Genomic DNA, 21,481 nt, shown 5'->3' with positions numbered 1-21,481 from the left:
TGGGCCGACGGCCAATAGCTGACAGTACAAACCAAAGTTGTTGTTATTGTTGCTGCTGGTCAACGCAACGCGCCTCAGTAACAAACTTTATTACTTCTTATTAAACCTGCCAAGTCCGGCACAAGACCCTCTTTTAAAACAGAGGCAGAGGTGTTTTCTTGGCTGCGGGCAGCTGTGAGTGCCTCTCTTTTTCATGCCGTTTTCATTCACATTACGGTTTTCTTAGCTTAGCGTTGTCAATATAGCTAGCAGGCAAACCTTGTTTCAGACGCTGAAAACAACCAAGCCGCAGACACAAAGTGGAGAGACAAAAGCTGTATATTCGCCGAGCAGTTGGGTTCAGTTCGGTCCAAATCGTTTCAAATTAGAACGGGCGTTTTTGCATTTCCATTGTCAAAAGTTGTTTACCAAAAGAGGTACCTAGCACACTGATCGATTACTGAAAAAACGTGGAGCTAGAACACTGCAGACCACTCAAGCAACCACATGTCTGTGATGTGTGTAATTAGTGTCTGATCAAGCAAAAGAGAGAAAGCGCCAGAAAAGAGACAGTGAATGTGTCCACAGTGGAAACACAAGGCAGCAACAACGGCCAGCCATTTCTGAGGCCGACGGGTAAAGACAGGGCGCAATCACGTACGAAAGCAAGGGGCAGAACTGTGGACAGCGAGAAGACAGATTAATATACAGTAACACTGGGCAACAAATATGAATTTAATACGGTGCTTAACTTGAATGAGGAGGAGTTCAATAAGCATACAGCGGGCCAAGAATGCCCTTTTCCAGGCAGCACGATTGAATAGAGGATGATTATTAAACCCCAGCTGCACGATGGGTCTCTGAGGCAAGACGAAAGAGCCGGCAAAGAAACACACACACACACACACACACACACACACACACACACACACACACACACCCTCTCTCTCTCTCTCTTTCTAAATGGCTTAGCCAGACTGACTGAGTGATGAGATCTGCATGTAAAGAGATATACTTTGTCCTACTTAAGAACATGAGATTACATGACTTTATTATACTTTTGCCCTTATGAATCTTTTATTCAACGTAGGGCTGACTGATTCTGAAGCATCAACTCGCTGCAGTACACAGTGGTTTAAATGTACTGTCTTGATTTGAGGAATGTAATTTCCGGTCATGTCATCATACAAATTTCAAAAATGTTCCCTCATTCGGGGGACACAAAAATATGTCTTTTGAGACTGCGTCTGCAATAGCGCATTGAAATCACAATTAAATGAGGTTGATTTTTGATACCATAAATGCCTATATGTGGCTGGATTGGGCTTCAATTTGCACGCAAAATGTTTTGAAATGGGCCTTCAGAGTCTGTGATGCTTCAGAGGACATGACTGGAGTGCTAAACCAACAGCCCCCTTGTTTGACATCAACCTGGTGTAGTCATTTGTATGGGACCGATGTGAGCTGAGTGAGATGCCGCTGCAGGTGTTAACTGTGTTTTCCTGATGAGCCCGGCTGGTGGGTGAGACGGAGCCGACCGCAGCGAGCTCTGCTGCAGAGCTGACTGGTATTCTTCGGGGATCTGCCAAGTGCTGTTAGGACAATGGGAGGAACATGGGCCTGGAGGGTGTGTGGGGGGGGTGGGGGTGGCAGACTGGGCCTGATGTTTCTACTGCATCTCCGCTCTGTCTGCAAACTCTATCTCCGCTGTCAGACTCCCTCAGCATCGAGGATGATGCACGCGGAGGAAGAAAGCAATGTTTCTAAAGTAGGGTTCAAGAGCATCCGAATCAAATCAGAATCCAAAAATGCATTTACGTTCCAGTCTCATGGAGTTTAAATGACAAAGTAAATGCCGCCGGCCATGACTGTCATCTGTGCGGATGTAAAAAAAATAGCTTAAAGGCGCCATATGAGGGTTTTTTTTTTATCTTTGTAAACAAACATTTACATTCAGCGTTACTCACAAAAACTCAGTGTTGCAGGCTGAAAGATCGCAGGACTACAACGGGAGCTGCTACCACATCACTACCTTAGTGTTTTCAACGATACACCTCAGGGCGATGAGGGTACGAAGGTGCTGACCACAATCCTCAACGCCCCCGGTTCGAGTGTGACCACAGATCTCTCTTACCCTTCATTTGCTGTCACCTCTCTCCTGTCATCTCTGTGATAAAAGTCAAAGATTTTCCCATCGCAGTTGCGACGAGCCCGAACGAGCCTTCAGATGTCTTGTTGATCCTGACCTATTCTGATTCAGGTCATGCTCGCACGCACAGGCTTGCAAGCGTTTCTAGGGGCGGTGTTCGACGAATGCCGCACATCCGAGTGTAAACAAAGCCATTAGCAGGAGATAATTGTGCGAGTAAACTCCTACAGTGAACAAAAGCAAACAAGATGAAAGGTGAATACAAAAGCAGTAACGCCGACAGGTAACTCACGAGAATCTGATTGCTGACAGACATTTTAAGAATGGGGAAGTCACAATAATTCCCATTTTCCGCAATGATTTTCTCCTCCTAAGAAAGCGGGATCTTTTCAAAACACAGTCAAAGAAACGAAAACATCAAGGATGTTATTAAACTACACGGCGATGTAGCCCCGCTGAGGTTTTTGGCTGAGATATTGCAATATTATTATATCAGGCAGCGGCACTGCACAGCGAAAGCCAGCAATCAACTATCCAACCGATGTTTGTGACGCTGAGATGGAGAAACAGCTTTGTGACGTACAAGGCGGGGAACACATGATAATTAATTTCAAGTCCCCCTCTAATAGGGTTTAATGAGAGGTTTAGGCGTTCACACACAAGCCTGATGGTTCTAATTTAGAAACAAACGCTGCACAATGAATCCCCGGATTGTGAAATACCAACAAAATCATCCTTTTTCCCTCTTAAACCAATTATATACAACAGCCTTTTAGCTTTATCTGCAGTTGGAAAGTGCAGATAATGCTATTGTAATTAACCTGAAATTAATACGACAGCAGCTGAGCAGGGAGAGAGGAAAGCCCCAGGTCCCTCCCTCTCTCCCTCCCTCCCTCACTCACTCACTCTCTCACTGGCAGAACCAGATTTCTCCTCCCTCTGACTGGAAACAAGCAGGAAATGCCACTTGAGATATTACTGTATCACAATAGATGGGGCCTTTCCAGTAGGCCAGAGGGAAATAGTGATACTTTTCATGACTACAGGAAGATTAACAATACCTCGTTACAGTAAAAAAAAAAAAAAAAAAAGATGAGGTAAACAGAGAAACAGGAAACCGTCAAATATATTGCGAAGCAGAGGACATGAGCAGGTTCTTTGGGGCATGAAGAGAGAAGTAAGGGAAATGCAGTGGGGGGGTGGAGCAGGTGGAGAAAACTGCAATGTGCCAGATTTAGATGCCAACAGCAGTAATACCTTTTGGCAGAACGTCCCGCCGTGCGCCCAGCTCCAACGCGGACCTCGGGGTGCAATCTAACGCAGGCCGATAACTCAGCTTCCATTGCCTCTGCAGAGCCTTTAATTGAAAATCATCTTCCCAATACAACAGGGAGAGAGAGCAGAGCCTGGCTCATTACAGAGCGCCGAGCAAAGCCTCTCACACAGAGTTTCTCACACAGCGGTCTCTCGTGTTATTTGTGGTGGTGTGCACGCCGGCCCTGCGCAGCAAACCTCTCTGCTCTTTACACACACACACACACACACACACACACACACACACACACACACACACATCTCAAGAGCCTCTGAAACACTCCCTCCGTGACTCAACGATTCACAGCAAATCATTCAAAATAATCCTGTAAATAATATTCAAGAGTGCAGGAGAGATTTACAGTTTTAACCACAGTGACAGAAATGCCAGCACATGTTGTTGAACACTGGGAACGGATGACAGGGTGACATTTATTACATCAGTAAACTGATACCCGGCATGGGAACTAAGTTAGCAAAATTCATACCATTTTCAGGGTGACATAAACACTTAAATATGCAGTTCAGCTTTGCAGATCACTGTTGCAGAGAGGTTCCTTAATAGAGTGAAGATAAAGCCACTTTTTTTAAATCCCAAAAGTTTAAAAAGCTCTCCTCCCATCGGTACACGGTTCCAGATAAGAACAGAATCCACCTCCAGGTGTGTGTTCTCCAGAAGGCCCGGCTGTAATCCAAACTCATCCCCTCGTTACAACTGGCACTTTACACTCCGCGAACATGCCCCAAAACTGCTACCAAGCAGCAGATGTTAAATATTGTAAGAGCAAGTTTTTATTTCAGCAAATTTTCTGAAATGTGTTTGCTCATTTGGGTTTTGTTTCAGGTTAGTAGAGAAGTTTAGTTTTAGTTTTTTAAATTTAGCTTGAACTTTACAGTAGTTTCATTTTGTTTTGTTAGGGCCGGGTATAGCTAACTAGAGCTGGTCGATGTGTAGTCTACTAATTGATTTGTCGATTAAAAGAAACCATCTTGATGAGCGATTAATCGTTTAACAGCTTCTTACATTTATGGATTTGCTGTTTTTCTTGTTTTTTTTTTTTTTATCTGCTGGTTGGACGGACAAAGCAATTTCAAGACAGCACAATTTATAGACAACATGATTAATGTCATAAATCACTGGCAGATTCATCAATAACGAAATGCTTCAGACTTGTGTATACATGTATATGTACGTGTAGGGGCTACAACCTGAATTCCAAAGTGTATATGTCAAAATGATAACAAATTAACCTTAATAACTAAAAAATAAATAAATAAATACAACTGTAATTAATCACTGTTCATTTGTAATTCATGTTTTTTAAGAAGGAGATATCATTTCAGTATTGTTTTCAGTTTAGTTTCAGTTTACACTAATAACCCTGGTCCACACAATCATTAGCCTGTAGCAAAGCAAGACACAGCTAATTATTTCCTGCCCTCTGTTACATCTCTTGTGATGCGCATGATAATGAGCGCATAATTACCTTCAAATATTTGAAGAAACTCTGATTGACTCAGCAAGTTTACTTTGAAATCACTTCGGTGGCACGTTGCCATAAAAGGGACTTCAGTGACAAGCATGTGATACAGTACATGACCTTCATCAGGTGGTATCTGCTGCATCTATTAGCGCCAGTTGAGCAACGCAGATATATTCAACAGGAAATCCTGTTCCTCGCGCTTTTTACTTATAATCACAGGACTGAAGTCATGTTATAGCAAAGCAGAAGTCAAACGTTTAGTGATGAGGGAGCAGCTCCCGAACGTCCTCCAGAAAAAGAACAAGGTCAGGGGGAAGTAATGATGTGAGAAAAGGTTGCCTGCAGTCAGTAACTGCGTCTAACTGCCGACATCAAACTGTCAAGCAGTCCTGAATGCGCAGGCGTTCCTGCTCTGTGAGGGACATTTAAAAGACAACTAACCAGCAGATGAGCAGATACAGCCGAAGATTGCAACACTCGCACTTAGCTCCAATTTAGGCTGAGGGAACTGTTTCTTAATATCAGACAAGTCTACCTGGTCCACTTCTGCACCGTGCACCACACAAATGTTTTAAATTGCAGGTGCAGATGAAGGCAATTAAAATCCAGTACAACTCTGTGAACCTCTCTTCCGCTCAGTGCAACTGGTTCAGTCACCCTGAGAAAACAAAGATCCAGCAGTTCATTTGGCCGTAACATCCTAGGCTACTGAAATTAACTACCACTCTGCTCTTCTCACAACAGCAGAGAAGTACATCTTGAAAAGAGCACAGCGTATCAGCCGCTGAAAGAATCACCATTTGGCCTTTTGAATCGCATGTTTAATAAGTGGACCTTTTTGGCTTGAGGCAGCACCAGAGCTGGGAAGCTTCACACTGACCTCAATTTTTAAAAAAAGCAAAGTTGGGCATTTGCTGGCTTCCTTACAATTAAAAATGGACCTCCATTCCATCTCTTCACAAACAAAGCAGCAGTGTAATCAGATCAAATGAACTGTTGCTTCCAAACATCCGCACAGGCTTAAAGAAGAAAATGGCATTTGGAATAATACCCCCCACCCCTTATTAAATTTTAAATTATCATCACCTTTACTGCCCCATCAGTCCCCTCATTTAACAACTTAATTGGAGCAGCACAGGCCAGATGTGAGCTCTCGGGGAAAAAAAAAAAAAAGAATGTGCAGTGTGGCAGCAAAACAAAACAGTATGCTCTTGATGTTGTATTTATAGGACAGGTGCTTCTGTCTGTCGAGCTTGCAGAGCCCTGTTTGTGTGTTTACTTTCAGTATCTCATTGGTTACGTGGCTGCTGAAAGCAAGTGCTGGTGGTTTGGTTGGCCGAGTGTTGAGCGTTTGATTTCGGGGCAGCAGAGATATTTTTAACCACTGCTTTACAAAAGGTGCAAAGCATGACACAGTCTTTGCATCACAAATATAACCACTGTAACGGTCTACTTGACTTGAACGTGCACAAGCTGGTGTTGACAGACACATTTTATACCTAAAGCTGAAACAATTTGTTGACATAAAACTACTGAGCGTTCCAGTCATTACTCATGGCTTGTTTTGTCTTCTGTGATAATAATCTTTGCTTCTCTGTGCTTCAGTTTAACAAAAACAAGACTCTATTCTGTAGTAGCCCTTTTAACAGTCTAGATAGTTTTGGTGTGAGTTGCCAAGTTTTGGAGATGGAGATAAAACTGGATGTGACGCGTGTCAAAAGGTAACTTGGAAAACAGCCATGTGCCTGTGACCCGGCCGCTCAAGAAAATCCACAGACCTTGTATAAAGTTTTTTTTTTTTTTCTTCGTGACTGCACAGGGGGAAGCTTGCATCTTCTCACGGACGAGAGGCTCATGCTTATTTCAGCGCCGGATTAAAAAATTGATGGCCTCCCCCTTCGCTTTGAGCAGCCCAAGCCGAGAGCCGTGTAGTTCCATTATATGCAAGAGAGGGCGGACACTTCTACAGCAACTCAAACCAAAACAATAAAAAGCACTGCAGGTTAGAGGCATGGACACAGCAACACACACCTGTAGCGGATTTGACGGGCTGGGCTGGGTTCAGACGTACATTTAGCATCGATGTCCAGGTTAAAGTCAGGCAGCCATCCAGGCTATAAAGTGGCATTTTATAGATCCATCTTAATCAAGAACATAATCGGCAGACCGACTGCTCAAAGTGCTTTACAACACTTTCCAATATTCACCCATTTACACACATTCATAAACTGACAGCAGAGGCAGCTCATCACGAGCAACTTGGGCTTCAGTATCTTGCTAAAGGACACTACTTCGGAGCCGGGGATTCGACCCAGCGTCCATCCAATTACTAGGACACCCGATTTGTTTCTTTTGAATTGACTTAATTGTGTGGACATAAACAAATGAATACAAATGAGCAATAGAGCGAACGGACAAGTTCCGCTAGGAAAATGGGATGGCTCTACCTCCTTGGATGGCCAAATGAGAATTAATTTCACGTCGCCACAAACTATGCAGTCTTTGTTGTTGTGTCTTTGTTTTGCTATTTTCTCTTTAAACAAAAAAAGGAGAATGAGGCCTCGGCGACAGAAGCGAGTCGACTTCATCTAAATCCCCGAGGTTGATCACAGAGTGGAACTGCCACTCACTGAAATCTCAAACTGCCTCCAGGGCCCTGAAACGTCTGAGCTGCAGGGCTCTGACTTTATCAAGTAGTTAGCCACACACACACACACACACACACACACACACACACACAAAAGGCCATTTCATCAAATGCCAACCCTACTGAAAGGCTGTCTCTTGCCGCACGTGGCAGTCCCAGGCCCGTCTGAGACCACAATCAATGACTGACAACTCCATTACAAGTCCCCCAAAACAACCACTGGGGCTTTTTAAAGGTGACAAATGCAACATGAATATGAACTGCAGCTGATATTAATGTTGACATTTTTATAACCTGAATGGCCTCAGTGTTGTGGAGCCCTGTGATTTCTGCTTTGCATGAATCTGATCATCTGGGATTAAAAGGACTCATAGCCAATACAGAGTAATGACTGGAAACACAACCCTGAGGAAGTTTACTCAGGAGAATGTATTCCAGCTTATGGGACTTTAATAACAGCTTGCATGTTGATGCCGCCGGCTCTCGTCTTTTAAGTTATGCGCACGCCCCGAGTCATACCTGCCGACAGCTTACAGCTAGGCTCCGTCTTTTGAGGTACTTGGGAAGTGAGTTTTTCCCAGGGAGCTCGTCCTTTTAGCCCACGCTTGACCCACCGAAACAGACAGGTCGTCTAGTGTCAGCTCACCCACTGGCAGCCTGGCACTGCCTCAGCTCAGCTGCAAGCTCATCACTCTGGTAGAATAAAGCCTCAGCCCGAGCAGGCAGCGAGACGCTGTTAAGAATACTCAATACAGGCCGAGTTTACAGTCTCATATTCACTGCCAACTCTTGACTCAACTCTTGGTTTTTTCATTCCTCGACATTAAACTTTGTTCCCGCAAAGCCACTGAGCTGCTTGTTCTGTCTCGAGCTTGTTTCCCCAAACAGAAAAGAATTGGAAAGAAATGCTAACGCTGTTTAAAAAAAAAAAAAAGTGTACGCTGAGTATCTAACTCAGATGTTAGATATTGATCACATGCAAGCAAAAGGAGAAATGAAAGATGAAAAGTGATCCATACGGAGGATCAAACAATATTCAGGGAATTACAAAGCAGAAACAGATGCTTGGGGTCATTTACAATTATTCAATTCCCGGTCAAATGTACTGTTTCAGTGAACAGGTGTAATAACCTTTATTGCTTCACTTTAACATATCCTGCATCCAGAACATATCTTTGTCACCAGTGATAACCACATCTGAAGAATCACTGTGAAATCAAATATAATATCACGCAAAACGGTAGAAGCACCATTTCATGTACCAAAAACAAGAAAGTATACATCAGGATCAGAAGGCCTCACCACCCTGGCTGAACAATTTCCTGGCCGGAGCTGAAGGTTTACTTCCATCAGAGCAGACTTCTGATTTTCTTTTTCCAGCTATTTGTTTTTTGTTCTTGGTAAATCCTTTCACACCTGCTGGCAACCCTGATTGAATCATCACTCCACTCACTCTTTTTTGATTGGATTCTAGTAAAAAAAAAAAAGTGCTCAAATTACTTTGGCTGAAAATATCATGGCCCTAAAAAGGCCTTTTTTATGTTACTTTGTCATAAAGGGGAAAATGCTTTGTCATTTTAGTCCACCAGTAATAACATATTTGTGCCAGCAGTCATCAGCTCAGTTGTCTCAGAGGATTCGATTCTGGTGGGGGCTATCATTTTAGATTAAACTCTTTCCAGGCTTGAGTTTATTATTATGAACCAGCAACTTCATACAACCATGTTAACTGTCTGCCTGATATAATATGACAGTTAAAAGGTTCTCTTATATTAATTTCATCCAGCTGAAGCTAAATTATGTAATGACACATGTCTACATCAGTGACCTTTGTTTCACATTGACGTGTTACACACCATTAGCCATCTGTCAAGCTAGCTAAAGCAGCACAGCAGGGCTCCTTTCAGACAATGCACAAGCTGCTTGGCATGTCCGCAATCAATACCGAGGGCACTGCAGACCGCCCGCCTGCGCAGCCAGCCTACATCAGTCACTCAGACGTACAGCGTCACCATACGTGACCGAACTAGGTGGGTGTGTGGGTGTGTGTGTGTGTGTGTGTGTGTGTGTGTGTGTGTGTGTGTGTGTGTGTGTGTGTGTGTGTGTGTGTGTCCTTTCTTCTTCATGTCTCGCTGCTTCTGACAGGGAGGGAACATGTGGTTTCATGTATGCTCATGTCTACTCATGTAAACTTTCACCACAAACATGTTGCGCAAGGGCACCAAAGGCAACCAACCAACCAACCAACCAACCCATGACGTGGAGAAGTCTTGAACCAAGAACCAAGAGCCTTGGTTTCATACTGTTAACATCTGTCAACATCAACCAGCCTCTCCGGACGTTGCTGTGTAAAAACAAAAACAGCTGAGACCAAGAATGAAGAGGGAGAGTCCTAAGAAAGGGTACAAATGACGATTTCACAGGATGTTGACTCATTTCTGAATCATAACATTACATTTTTAGGGCTCTCCAGATTTACATTTTCCTTACTGAAGCAGCTCCAAAGAGGTTAAACACTCGAGCTTTGGAGAAGAAAAAGAAAAAAAAACGTACAATTCCTAGTTGAACCGCACTATAATTAGCAGCTAAGAGACAAATCAAATTTTCACCTGTGTTAATCCAAGGTTAATTTGTTCACACAACCGCTTCATTCTCTTCTTTTTTTTTTTGTGCCCCGCTCGCACCACCACAACCTTTTCAGATGACAGCGACACTTAAACAAGATGTAGAAACGTTCCAGCTTTGTCTCAGTGGTGAGCCAAGAAGGAATAGTGTGGAACCACTTAGCTATGCACTGATTAAATAGGCCAGCTGTCATTTGTCTTAGCCACCATCTCACAGCAAGCCATTGGGAGCTGTACTATTAGAATTGCCTCACCAAGCAGCGCGGCCCATAGTAATATATAATTCCCTTTCAGAATGAATAATAGCAAAGTCATACTGACCTCCAAAGAGAGACCGAGACGATGATGGCCAAAGTTTTGACTAAGAGACAGTGTCTAACGACTGACGAGACAATAAAAAGTCTCTTAATAATTTCTGTCCAAAAAAAGAAGTATAATTCATTTCCCATGAGGGACAATACCCTATTCTTGCAATACCCACACTAGGTATGAGTCTTGATGCTTAGCTCACAGCTAACTCAACTTGGGTTCCAACAACTCTTAGCTTTCTTGTTCATCAAAGGTGCAACATTTTGGATTTTAACTTGAGATGGTTCAAAACTTGTAAACACAACATGACAATATGACAGTTTTAAGGGAATGACGTCGATGTATTGTGTTGCAGGGATGTCTGCTGAAATCAAAATGCTAACCAGCTAGCCCTGGCCCAGCTCACTGTCAAGCTACCGTGCTATCGGTGCAAACAACAACACTTCCCTGGCTCGCCGAGCTAGACCACTAGCTGCACAGCTGACTACGCTAACTAGCTAAACATAGCTACAGTTAGCAGCAGCAGCTAGCCTTCACTCCGGTGATATGCTGGCCACTTCTTACATATTGTACCTTTAATCTGTTGATTATTTCCTCAATTAATAAGTCGTTTGGTCCATAAAATGTCAGAAAATGACGTCCACAAATGTCTTGTTTTGGCCACAAGCCAAAAAATATTCAGTTTGCTATCACAGAGTAAAGAAACCAGAAAATATTCTCATTTAAGAAGCTAGTTTTAGAGAATGTGTGTAATTTTTTTCTTAGAAATCAAAGTGATTATCAGAATAGTTGGCCATAAATTTTTTAACTGACAGCTAACCGATCAATCTAGATTGTCCATATAAACCAAGTCTCAAATCAAGCTTCAACAGATGTTTATACAGAGTTTGGTTACAGATCTGTACGGCAGCTCAATAAGTGCAGCACAGTTATATTAAATTGCAGGGAGGACCTCGAGCAGCGTGTGCGAGATCCCAGGTGGAGGATGAATCAGCATTCTGCACGCCGCCAGAAACAAATAATCCAACACCGTGATGCACAAACTCATAATATATCAAATAATGGTGTTAGCATAGCACTCAGGCTTCTTGTGATCACACAGGAGAGCTGCGAGCTTCTCACAGTCAGCAGGGTTTAATAAAAAAACACTCAGATTCGTGTTACCAAACATAACACAACGCACATATTGGTCAGCACACCAAGAGGAAGGATGTGCGAGACGAGAAAAAAAAACATATCACACCGTAGCTCTGCGCGTCCTTTAATTTGGTCGCATCCCTCTGCTGCGAAACACAAGCAATTTCTGTTTGTACACTTTTATTTATGAGCCAAGGCGCAGCGCTGATCATAAACACCACCTGGATGCAACACAGACCAAACAAAGATGTAACCGTTTGTTATCCTACTGACAAGACGGAGAGAAAAAAGAAAAAAAAAATCACCTTTCCTCTGCTTGTCTCTACAGCATCTCCTTCCTATTAATCAGCTCCTTTATTTCACTCCAGTAAAAAGGCACTCTGTCTCTGATTTCGTCAGCTCAGCTCTTTTTCTCTTGGACAAAGTTTAAACGCAAAGGCTGAGAGAAATCAGATGTCTTGTTCTGAAAACTCCCGTGTAGTTAATATTGTTGAATGCTTTGTTATGTCAGGATTAATAGCGGGGATATCTGGCAGGGAGCGCAGGGATGACAAGAGCCACACTTCCCTTCCCTTTTACATTCACTGCGCCTTAAAAGAGGCGTGAGACAAGGCCTTTTGTTGGGGGGTTGAATGAAATTGCAATGAAAATAGCTCCTAGCATATAAAACCGAGAAGTGAACTGATAAAAAAAGGGAATGACTCAAAATTTCACCCACCCACAATTTACACCACATAGCTTCAGCCCAGGCTGTAACAGAGGGGTGAATAAGAGGCAGGGAGCTTGAAAAAAACACATGGCTGGAATTGATGTAGTAACCGAGACTGTGTTTTAATTGCAACCATATTTGTTAGCCTCCTGCGCTTGTGGGTGGGAGACGGTTTTTCATGGGTGCAGGGCGGGGGCTTCACAAATTACTTATGGGCCTCAGTCAAGATACAAAAAACGGCTGCGTCTCTGTTTTCTGCTCCCAATGTGTCACTCAGCCGCTAACCTGTTCCAAATGGGAGCTGTCTAGGCGCGTCAGTCCTGTTGGCTGCCACACACAAGTTTTCACAGCCACACCAGAGCTAATGTTGAGAGCGCAGTGTGTATCATGTGTGTGTCCAGTCCTCGTCTTAGATAAGCTGTCGATCTGACCTACAGGAAGCAGAATTTCCTTACTGCCTCAAAACCTGAGAACTGGGAAAGAAAGGAAACATTCCGAAGGAATCGTGAACAATTATAGCATTTTCTGTGTTCTTAGCTGGTATTATGTTAGATTACTGGAAGCTAAATTACAAGTGGAGAAGCATCATGGGCTGGAGCGGAAAACATTTCTCATGACAGCACATGCTCTCTAACATAATGCGTGCTTGACTCTCAAACAGTGACGTGTAGATCCAGTAAATAGTCCTGTTGCTTAGTGTTCCCTGGTTTGCTTTCTAGAACCGCAAACCCTCTGAAGTCTCTCTTAAGGAACCACGGCAGCATCCTGATGAAACAGAATTAATGAGACAACACTTGAAATTAGCATCAGAAAATATTTCTGGTTAATTCATCACAGAAACCCAGAGACGCTAAAAAACATCTCCCCCAGGCCCTGTTAAATCACTTTTGAGTTGACACAAGAATAACTAGGCTTCAAAACTCCTGATCCCTTTGATTTATGCCAGGCTGGTTTGGCATTTGACAAGAAAAGAACTGTGTAATGAAATTAGCTCAAGGTCAAGAGAGATATGATGTGAACATTTCTTTGACGAATGAATCCCTTTTACTCCTCTTTTATCATGCGAGCACAGGTCAAAGAATGGAGTCACGCCTTCAGCCCAAAACCTCAACTTCCATTTGAAAGTAGTCGATAATGCTCTCTGTGTCTGGCCGTCTCATGAATGCCGATGAATTTTGTCAATTCCCCAGATCAGCTGAGTTAAAGCCAGGCTGACAGTCAGCATTCTGAACATGCCAGTGGAACCAAAGACATTGTTTGGTGGGAGGAAGTCAAGCTAATGCCTCAGGGCATCGATTATCCACAGAAACAATGTAAAAAAGCAATAAAGTTTGCTGCCTCTGTAGAGATCAGCGGGGATTCTGTCCAGATGCAATCAGAATATGGGTTTCCAAAATCAAGTCAAGGTGCTCAGGTACCAAGAGGAATGGGTTTTACAAGAACAACTGATGATGTAGATCCTTTATGAAAGTAATAGTAGAGGTACAACAACTTGAAAATACTCCAGTGCAAGTAAGAGCCCTGTATTTAACAAGACAAGCACAAGTATCAGTTGAGTGTCCCTGAATTATCAGGAGTAAAAGTGGTCATTGTGCAGAAGAATGACGTGAACTTATCATCGCTTTGGCATTGATGTGCCTGTAATGTTTTACTGTTGTAACTGGTCAAGATAAAGCTAACTTTATATACAAATGGATAGTTTACTTTATAACAAAAATCAGATTTTCTAGCACGGTTATGTTTCGTAACACAACTCTGGCACAGCAAAGTAAATAAAAGTGTAACCTCAGCTGTAAAATTAAAGCGGTGATCCCAGTGAAGTTTTAGACCTCTGGTAGTGCTACAGAGCTGTGGAGTAAGTCTGCTTTTTGGTGCAATTAACACTCCTACCAATTGCAGCATCCAACCCATCAGGGACAGTAGGACCAGGTTCAGACATGTAGAAGTGGTGTCCGGGCTCATGCCAGGGTCAGTCCTGTCAGTGCCTGCCAGTTATTGCCTGGATGTAACTCTGGTTTAGTCTACGTCTAAGTTTTGCACGAGGTATGTGCATAACCACATATATAGAATATGTGTCTCTCTGTGTTGTCAGGTAGCGGTAACACGCTAAAATAACCTGCAATGCACCAATAAGTGGAGGAGAGATGAAGACTGCAAGCTGATATGCTTCAGTGTAAACAATGCTGGATATAAAACAAAGTTTGTTGGACCTCAAGGACACACTACCAGGTTCGGTGAGCAACACTGAATGTAAAGATGACATCTGTTTGTTGACAAGAATACTCCACAGTGAGCTTTAAGTACAGTACTTAATTACACTTACACATTCCACCACTGCTGTATACTTGCAGCAGAGAAGAGATGTTATCATAATGTGCAGAGAGTCTGCGGGTTGTCATGCTTCACTACATTAGACTGCGGTGGAATTACCAGGTATAAAGATAAAAATCACACATCATGATAACAGAAGATTACAGAAGATTTTAGAGATACGTACGTGAATTTACTTAAAATGAAAATCCATACTATAACGGATACAGTGGCCGGACATGTGCAGGCGTTGATCAACACACAGCATTTAAGTCACATCATGACTTAAATAATAAGTCGGACAATTAGTCTACTTTAATAACTGTTCGCCTCCTGTGTGAGGATGTTTGGTATCAGTGTAAATTAAAAGCTTCTGTGCTTATAGTTGTGCTCTAGTCCCAGCCCTAATCATGATGTTATGATAAAACCAAAGATGATATGTAGTCCTATGTCACGACAACATTGATAACTAGACCCACTCAGGCAGTTCACTGATCATCTGAGCTTGCTGAAGCTAATCAGCTGGTGAGGTCTCTTGCTGCCATATAGAGGAGTGTAACCACAAAAAAGAGAGACAGGAATTTTTAACAGAATTGTGTTCTTGCACACAAATTCAATATGGTTTATTTTCCAGTGCTGGTGTTTGGTTGCGAGTGACCGTGCAAAGTCTTGCTTCAACAATCATCCAGCTACTGTAATGTGAATCTGCCGGTATGATAACAAAGCCCTTTATTATTACTGCCACGCTCTATGCGAGGAGACAGTAGCATTTATTATTAACACTGCTGTGAACTGACTAAGGGAGAAGATTTCCCGGCATACACTAATAAAGCCATGGGGCCATTATGAGCGTGGTGAACGGCGTGACAAAAGTTTCGCTGATGCACAGATAGGTCCGCAGCGAGTAGCGCTGGCATAAGAGGTCTCGCGGAGTGCTCATTAGTGCTTCTTGGTCAACACATGAAGTATTAAAAGTGCAGCGGCTGTGCACCCCACCAATCCTCTGCAGCAGCGATGTGGCAGCTGCCTCTCTTTCTACTAATGACTCATCCACTCCTGCATTCAGGCAGCCCTGTGAGAATGTTCCCAGAGAGGTTTAGAAGACCCTCCGATTTTAATATCTCATGGATATTGGAGAATATTTCGAAACAACTGTTTGCATATAAATCGTATACTTTTAAAAATACAGAAAGACACAACACTAACAATTCGTTTCAGGACATCCTCATAAGAAAAACAACCATATCAGTTGACTAGGAAAGCAACACATTTTTACGCATATTTATGTTTTGTGCTAGGCAGCGCCCTTTATTGGCCATAGTAATTATTACTGCAGCAAAGGAGGAAGTAATACAACAAGTCTGCATAGGGAGGAGGTCAGGGACGGATGATTGGGTCAAACTAGCACAGAACTTTAACAGAACAGACCGCAGTTCACATCCAGTGTGAAAGCAAACATAAACGTTAAGTCATTTTAACTAAGGTTGTTCCGTATGTAACGTAGGTACATCTGTAACTGAATTTACACATGTGATGTAGTTATTTTAAGCCAAATCACATTGTTTTTCTCAACCTAACCAAGCAGGATTAGTGCCTAAACTTAACAACATAGTTTCCTTGCCAAAACCCAGCCGAGCTGTGAGCGTTAGACAAATGTCCAGTACGCCTGTCGGTAGTATACTGCACGGGTCACGTTGATTTGGGAATGGTAATGTATGTTGTGTGTGTCGAGTCACTGACAATCGACTTATTCAGTCATGTAGGTATGAGGATGTGTTGGCTTATTTTCTTGTCAATTAATGTGTTGTTTATTGTCTCAATAAACCAATGAGTTGTTTCATCTTTAAAATGTCAGAAGATGGGGAAAAATGAAAGTAGTTTTTAATCAAAAAAGCACAAGATGAAATGCCTTGTTTTGTCCACAATCATGATGATATTCAGTTCAGTGTCACGGAGTAGAAAAGAAACCCGAAAATATTGACATTTAGAAGCTGGAATCAGAGAAGTGTTCCTTATTTTTCTTTAAGAAAGTAGTCAAAGCGATAAATTGATCAACAAAATAGCTGACAGTTAATTTAATAGTTGACAACTAATCGATCGAAGTGATGAATCAATTCAGTTCTCTGATATACACGAGGCTCAAAACAACTGAGCTCATTTGGATGCTGCAGTCGGAGGTGCCAATCAAAGCTTCGGTGTAACCTGCTGAACTCGTCGATCAATCAGCATCAGCATCCCTCACACAGCTGCGAGCCCTCCGTCAGTCCCACTAATGGATGCAGCTATAAAGGGACTAAGTGAGCATGTGGTGGTGGGTACATTACACACATTGAACGTAACTATCCATTGTGGTGAAACCATATTCTTCTGGGAAGCACGTGTAGTTTGCAGCCACGCTGCAGCCTGAACAGGACCGGGGGATCCCCAGAAAAATCAGGATTAGTTCCATTACACTGTTATTTCAGGCGTTCAAATGCAGCACAGTGATCGTGTTTAACCATGACTATGTTGTTCTCGTGTTCCAGTTTACCCCTTTAAAAGTCTTTAAAAGTATAGCATGCTTTTGGCCCCCAACAATTAGTTAGTTGTTTGGTTTATACTCTGTTTTTTGCTGTCATAGTGGAGTAAAGATGGCAGAAAGTATCCATATCTAAAAAGGAAGAATAAAAGAATTGTCACATTCTTTTCTAATGAAATGACTCTTTTTTATTCTAAAAATAGTTTCTGATCATTTAAAAGTTGACAACTTAACAGCTGCTTTACTTCCCTTCATTAGGATGGTTTATTTTATCTTAGGCCTGCATGGGGTTGCGATGTGATTCAGCGATTAGTGGGAATGATCATTTTTGTAGCACAAATTTAATCAGTAGAAGGTAGAATAAAAGAAGTGTCCCTTTCTTATCTTACAAAATTGCTCAAACTGATTAATCGTTTCTAAAAATGGTCCCTTAAAATCTGACAACTAAACAGCAGCTTTACTTCCCTTCATATGGAGGATCATTTTAGCAGCACAATTTTAGTTTTCCACTGACAAAAAACAAAGAAAAAAAACTATAAAATCTTGACATTGTGATGTTCGTTGGGGTGATTGCCAAAACGTTTTTTTTCTTTTTAAAAGCTTTCTTACATCCAGACAACAGGATTTGCAGTCATCCCAACAGCGGCGCAGTAACTTCATTAAAATGCTGTTCATCACACATTTTTAACTCAGCCGCTTTTGCAATTCCGATTACATTCTGATTAACCGTGCAGCCCCTTGATTATTTATATCCACACACACACACACAACATATCTAACAGTTAAATGACACTCGCAGTGAATTATTTATGCAAACACTACGCATAACAAAACTGCTGTGTAAACGGTTTACGGGGAAACATATCCTGGTATTACATCCAACGCCAGGAGCATTAACAGACTTTGTGGTTCCTGAATGACTAAATCCCTGTGGTTCATAAACGCTACATCAAGCTGAAAATAAGATATGTGATTTTAAAAATAAGCAGCATTGGTGCTCGTGTCTGTAACAGGCAGTGTATGTTAGCCTACATAAAAAAAAAGAAATGATGAATCTAACAATGTAACAACAGTAATATAGGTTACACACACTTTTTTAGGGATGTTAAATAATCCCAACCCTGAAGGAGAGAGAGGAGGAGGAGGAGGAGGAGGAGGAGGAGTGGTGGAGGCCTCACAGCAATGTTGAGAAAGTGACAATGAAACAACCAACGGCAGAGAGAAGAGAGAGGGAGCAGCGAACTCGACACAACCACCGCAACAACTTCAAACAAAAATCGGAGAGCTACAAGTGATCCGTGACACTCATACTAGTTTGTGGCGGAGGCCCCACAACACAGGAAACAGCGCCAGTGTAACTAGGCGCGCCTCTTAACAATTCCCAATCCACACACACACTCTCTCTCACACACACACACACACACACACACACACACGGTCCTCTTCCTCACAATGGACACACATTCCTTGTTTTGCGTTTTCATGCAAACCAGCTGGCGAATGGCCGGCGCACGAGATTTGCATTCCCGCACTTTATCCTGATTTTTTTTCTGTTGTTGTTGTTTTTTCACGCCGAATAATAAAACACCCGCATGTACACAGAGAAAGAGAGTTAGAGTTAGAGAGAGAGATACACAGGAGACAATAAGAAACCGGCGGCTGTCTCAGTCACAAGCTTTCCCCAAAAAACTTGTTCAGTGTGCAGCAGAGAGCTAGGACGAGCTAACGATGGAGCGTGCAAGTTTTCTATGTGTGTGTGTTTTACGTACCAACACCATACTTTTCCTTCTTGGTGGGCACCCAGCGAGACATTTCTCAGTTGTCGAGGCTTCCTGTAATCCCGTTAGAGGAAAAAAAAACAAAACAAAAATGTAAAAAACAGGGGTGGGCGGGGGGGTCCCGACGACGAGACCTTGTTGATGTTGTTTGGAGCAGACTTTTTTGTCTCTCTCAGTTTTCTCTGAGCTTTAGGGAGCTACTCCGAGCAGCCATTTTCCACCAGTGACAGGACGCTCCGCAAGGGGGAGGAAGGGATCACAACTTTTTCTTTTTTTTTTTTTTTTTTTTTTTTTTTTCACCCTGCCGGCGTCCTGCTAAACTTCCACCGTGTGTTTCGAGCCGAGGCGGAAACTGCGACAGAAAAGTTTCTGTGTCGAGTATTTCACTGCCTGTGATGTGAACTGAGCTGTTGATCGATAGATAAAGCGGAGGGTGAAGTACGGGACAACTCTGATGGAGAGATTAATCTGTGCTTTTACAGTAGGCTTACTGCAACTCTCACTGTTTTTTTTTAAATACAAATAATCATCTATTCTTAAATCCTTCACATAATTAAGTATTTAATCTATTCAGTATTTTTGTTTATAATTTATGGAAACACTATTTTTTATGTGTTTAAGGTGGCAACAATTTTAGTTTCAATGTTTTTTAAAAAAAAAAAAAAAAGAAAAGAAAAGAAAAGAACAAAAAATATTAACAGAATTTGAAGAAATAGCCGTTTTGACATTATAATTATGTGTTTGTCATCACCAGGGTGACCGCTAACTGCTGCTAACTGTAGCTGCCCTTTGCCAGTTAGCTCAGTTAGCTGTGCAGTTAGCAGTCCGGACTGGGAATGTTAAAGTTCACACCCCCAGTAAAACATTTTTGGACAAGGAACCAGTTAGCCCTGGCCCGTCCTGGTCCGAAGTCTCACACTGGGGCTTTGTACGTTAACGCTCTCTTGGTACTGGACCTCCCAGTTCAGACTGCTCTCTGCACAGCTAACTGGCAGTTTAACAGTTAGCAGCAGTTAGCGGTTACTCTGGTGATAAGCTGCCCCATCTTTTTATGAATTCGACATGTGGTCAGTTTATATTGTTCATCTGTATGTCTACTTTTTACTGTATATTGTTCTGTCTGTAAGTAGTGTATTAAGAGCAGCTTTAAAAACAGGTAAATTCCTTGTTTGTGTTCATATACTTGGCCACAGCTGATTCTGACTGTACATCTGATTCTGAAAATGAACGGCAAGACTAATGGCTTGGCTTGTTTTTGGTTTTTTTTTCTGGCATACTATATAATAATACTCACAAAAACACAAAACACAAAAATCACAGACATGGAATGACATCTTTTTTTATTCAGCGCATCAAATCACAATAACATCAGCCCTATCTCATGACACTTTCCAATTAAGTAGCAACATTATGTGGTAATTGGCATTTTGTGCGATTTCGTGCAACACCGCGGTCGTAAATACAAATCCCAGGGCTGTAACAATTTGTCAAACCTAATGAAGGTGCTCAATACAAACAAAACTGAATATACCATAACATATTATTTGACGAAAACTTGTATCCTGAAGTAAACATGTCATCCAACCCTCTCACTTAAGTTGCATAGTGCAGAAACAAGTTTTAGGGTGGCCGAGTGGCCGAGACAGAGATGCCATTCACCCTGCTACAAGACACTGTACCATCACCATTTACAGTAGAAATGTTACATACTGTTGCTTAAATTTACAGAGATCCAACATCTCCCAGTGAGCAAGCACTTGGCAACAGTGGTGAGGTGAAACTAGAATGGTAAACACACAGATATGGAAGAGGCAGCACATGGACACATTTGTGTATGATTAAAAAAGTTAGTAGAGACAACACTGGAGTACATAAAGCGCAATTGGGATAAAATTGCTGTTTATAATTTTCTATACAGGCATAATAGATCTGTTGGGGACAATAAAGCAGCAAAATGCAAATGTTTCTGCTTCGCTCAGCTTGAGGTAAATAAGCAGTAAAGACCCGCTGCTCATTTCACACATGCAGTTTCAACTTATTTAAACTCTGTTATAAAAAAGAAAAATAAAACTATGTTGCGGTGTAGGTTCGTCCTAAAGCAACCTGTCTTTGTGGTCTTCCTCTGCGGTCAATCACACACACAGACAGTGTTCCTCTAATTTTCTCAGAGTAAGAATACATGGCGCCTTTGTCTGTTTCCCTCCTTCTTTGGGCTTAATGATGAATGTATACGAGCCGGCTTTCTCTGAGCACTGATGTGTTAAACTAATAAGAGTTGTTCCTCAGAGCTGCAGGTCCATAATAAGAGACATCAGAGGGACGCACCTGGTGCACCCATTTGAGTCTGCTCATCTTTAATCATCTTGTTCCCTGAAATGTTGCATTGAAAAAGTCTCATGAACTTCACTTTAACGTAACTTCTTGATATGGTCTATTCACCCTAACCCAGCCATTTCAAGGGTCTATCCTGTGCTAGGCGTGTCTTGGAGCTGGACAGACCTACCTTCGCACCCATGATCCCAT

At 42.2% G+C, this 21,481-nt stretch overlaps 1 protein-coding gene across 1 annotated transcript in view; it reads right to left on the bottom strand.

Annotated features, from left to right (window-relative positions):
* Positions 1–19,551, bottom strand: part of dock1 (dedicator of cytokinesis 1) — a 200,750-nt gene extending 181,199 nt beyond the window's left edge. The window contains exon 1 of the mRNA XM_037081415.1: positions 18,950–19,551. Within this exon, the coding sequence (XP_036937310.1) occupies positions 18,950–18,992 (43 nt within the window). The 5' untranslated portion in view covers positions 18,993–19,551. The remainder of the gene's footprint in view (positions 1–18,949) is intronic.
* Positions 19,552–21,481: the final 1,930 nt, after the last annotated feature.

The sequence above is a fragment of the Acanthopagrus latus genome, chromosome 20 (genome assembly GCF_904848185.1).
Source record: "Acanthopagrus latus isolate v.2019 chromosome 20, fAcaLat1.1, whole genome shotgun sequence".
Lineage (NCBI taxonomy): Eukaryota > Metazoa > Chordata > Actinopteri > Spariformes > Sparidae > Acanthopagrus > Acanthopagrus latus.
This window is presented reverse-complemented; position numbering and strand designations above follow the sequence as displayed.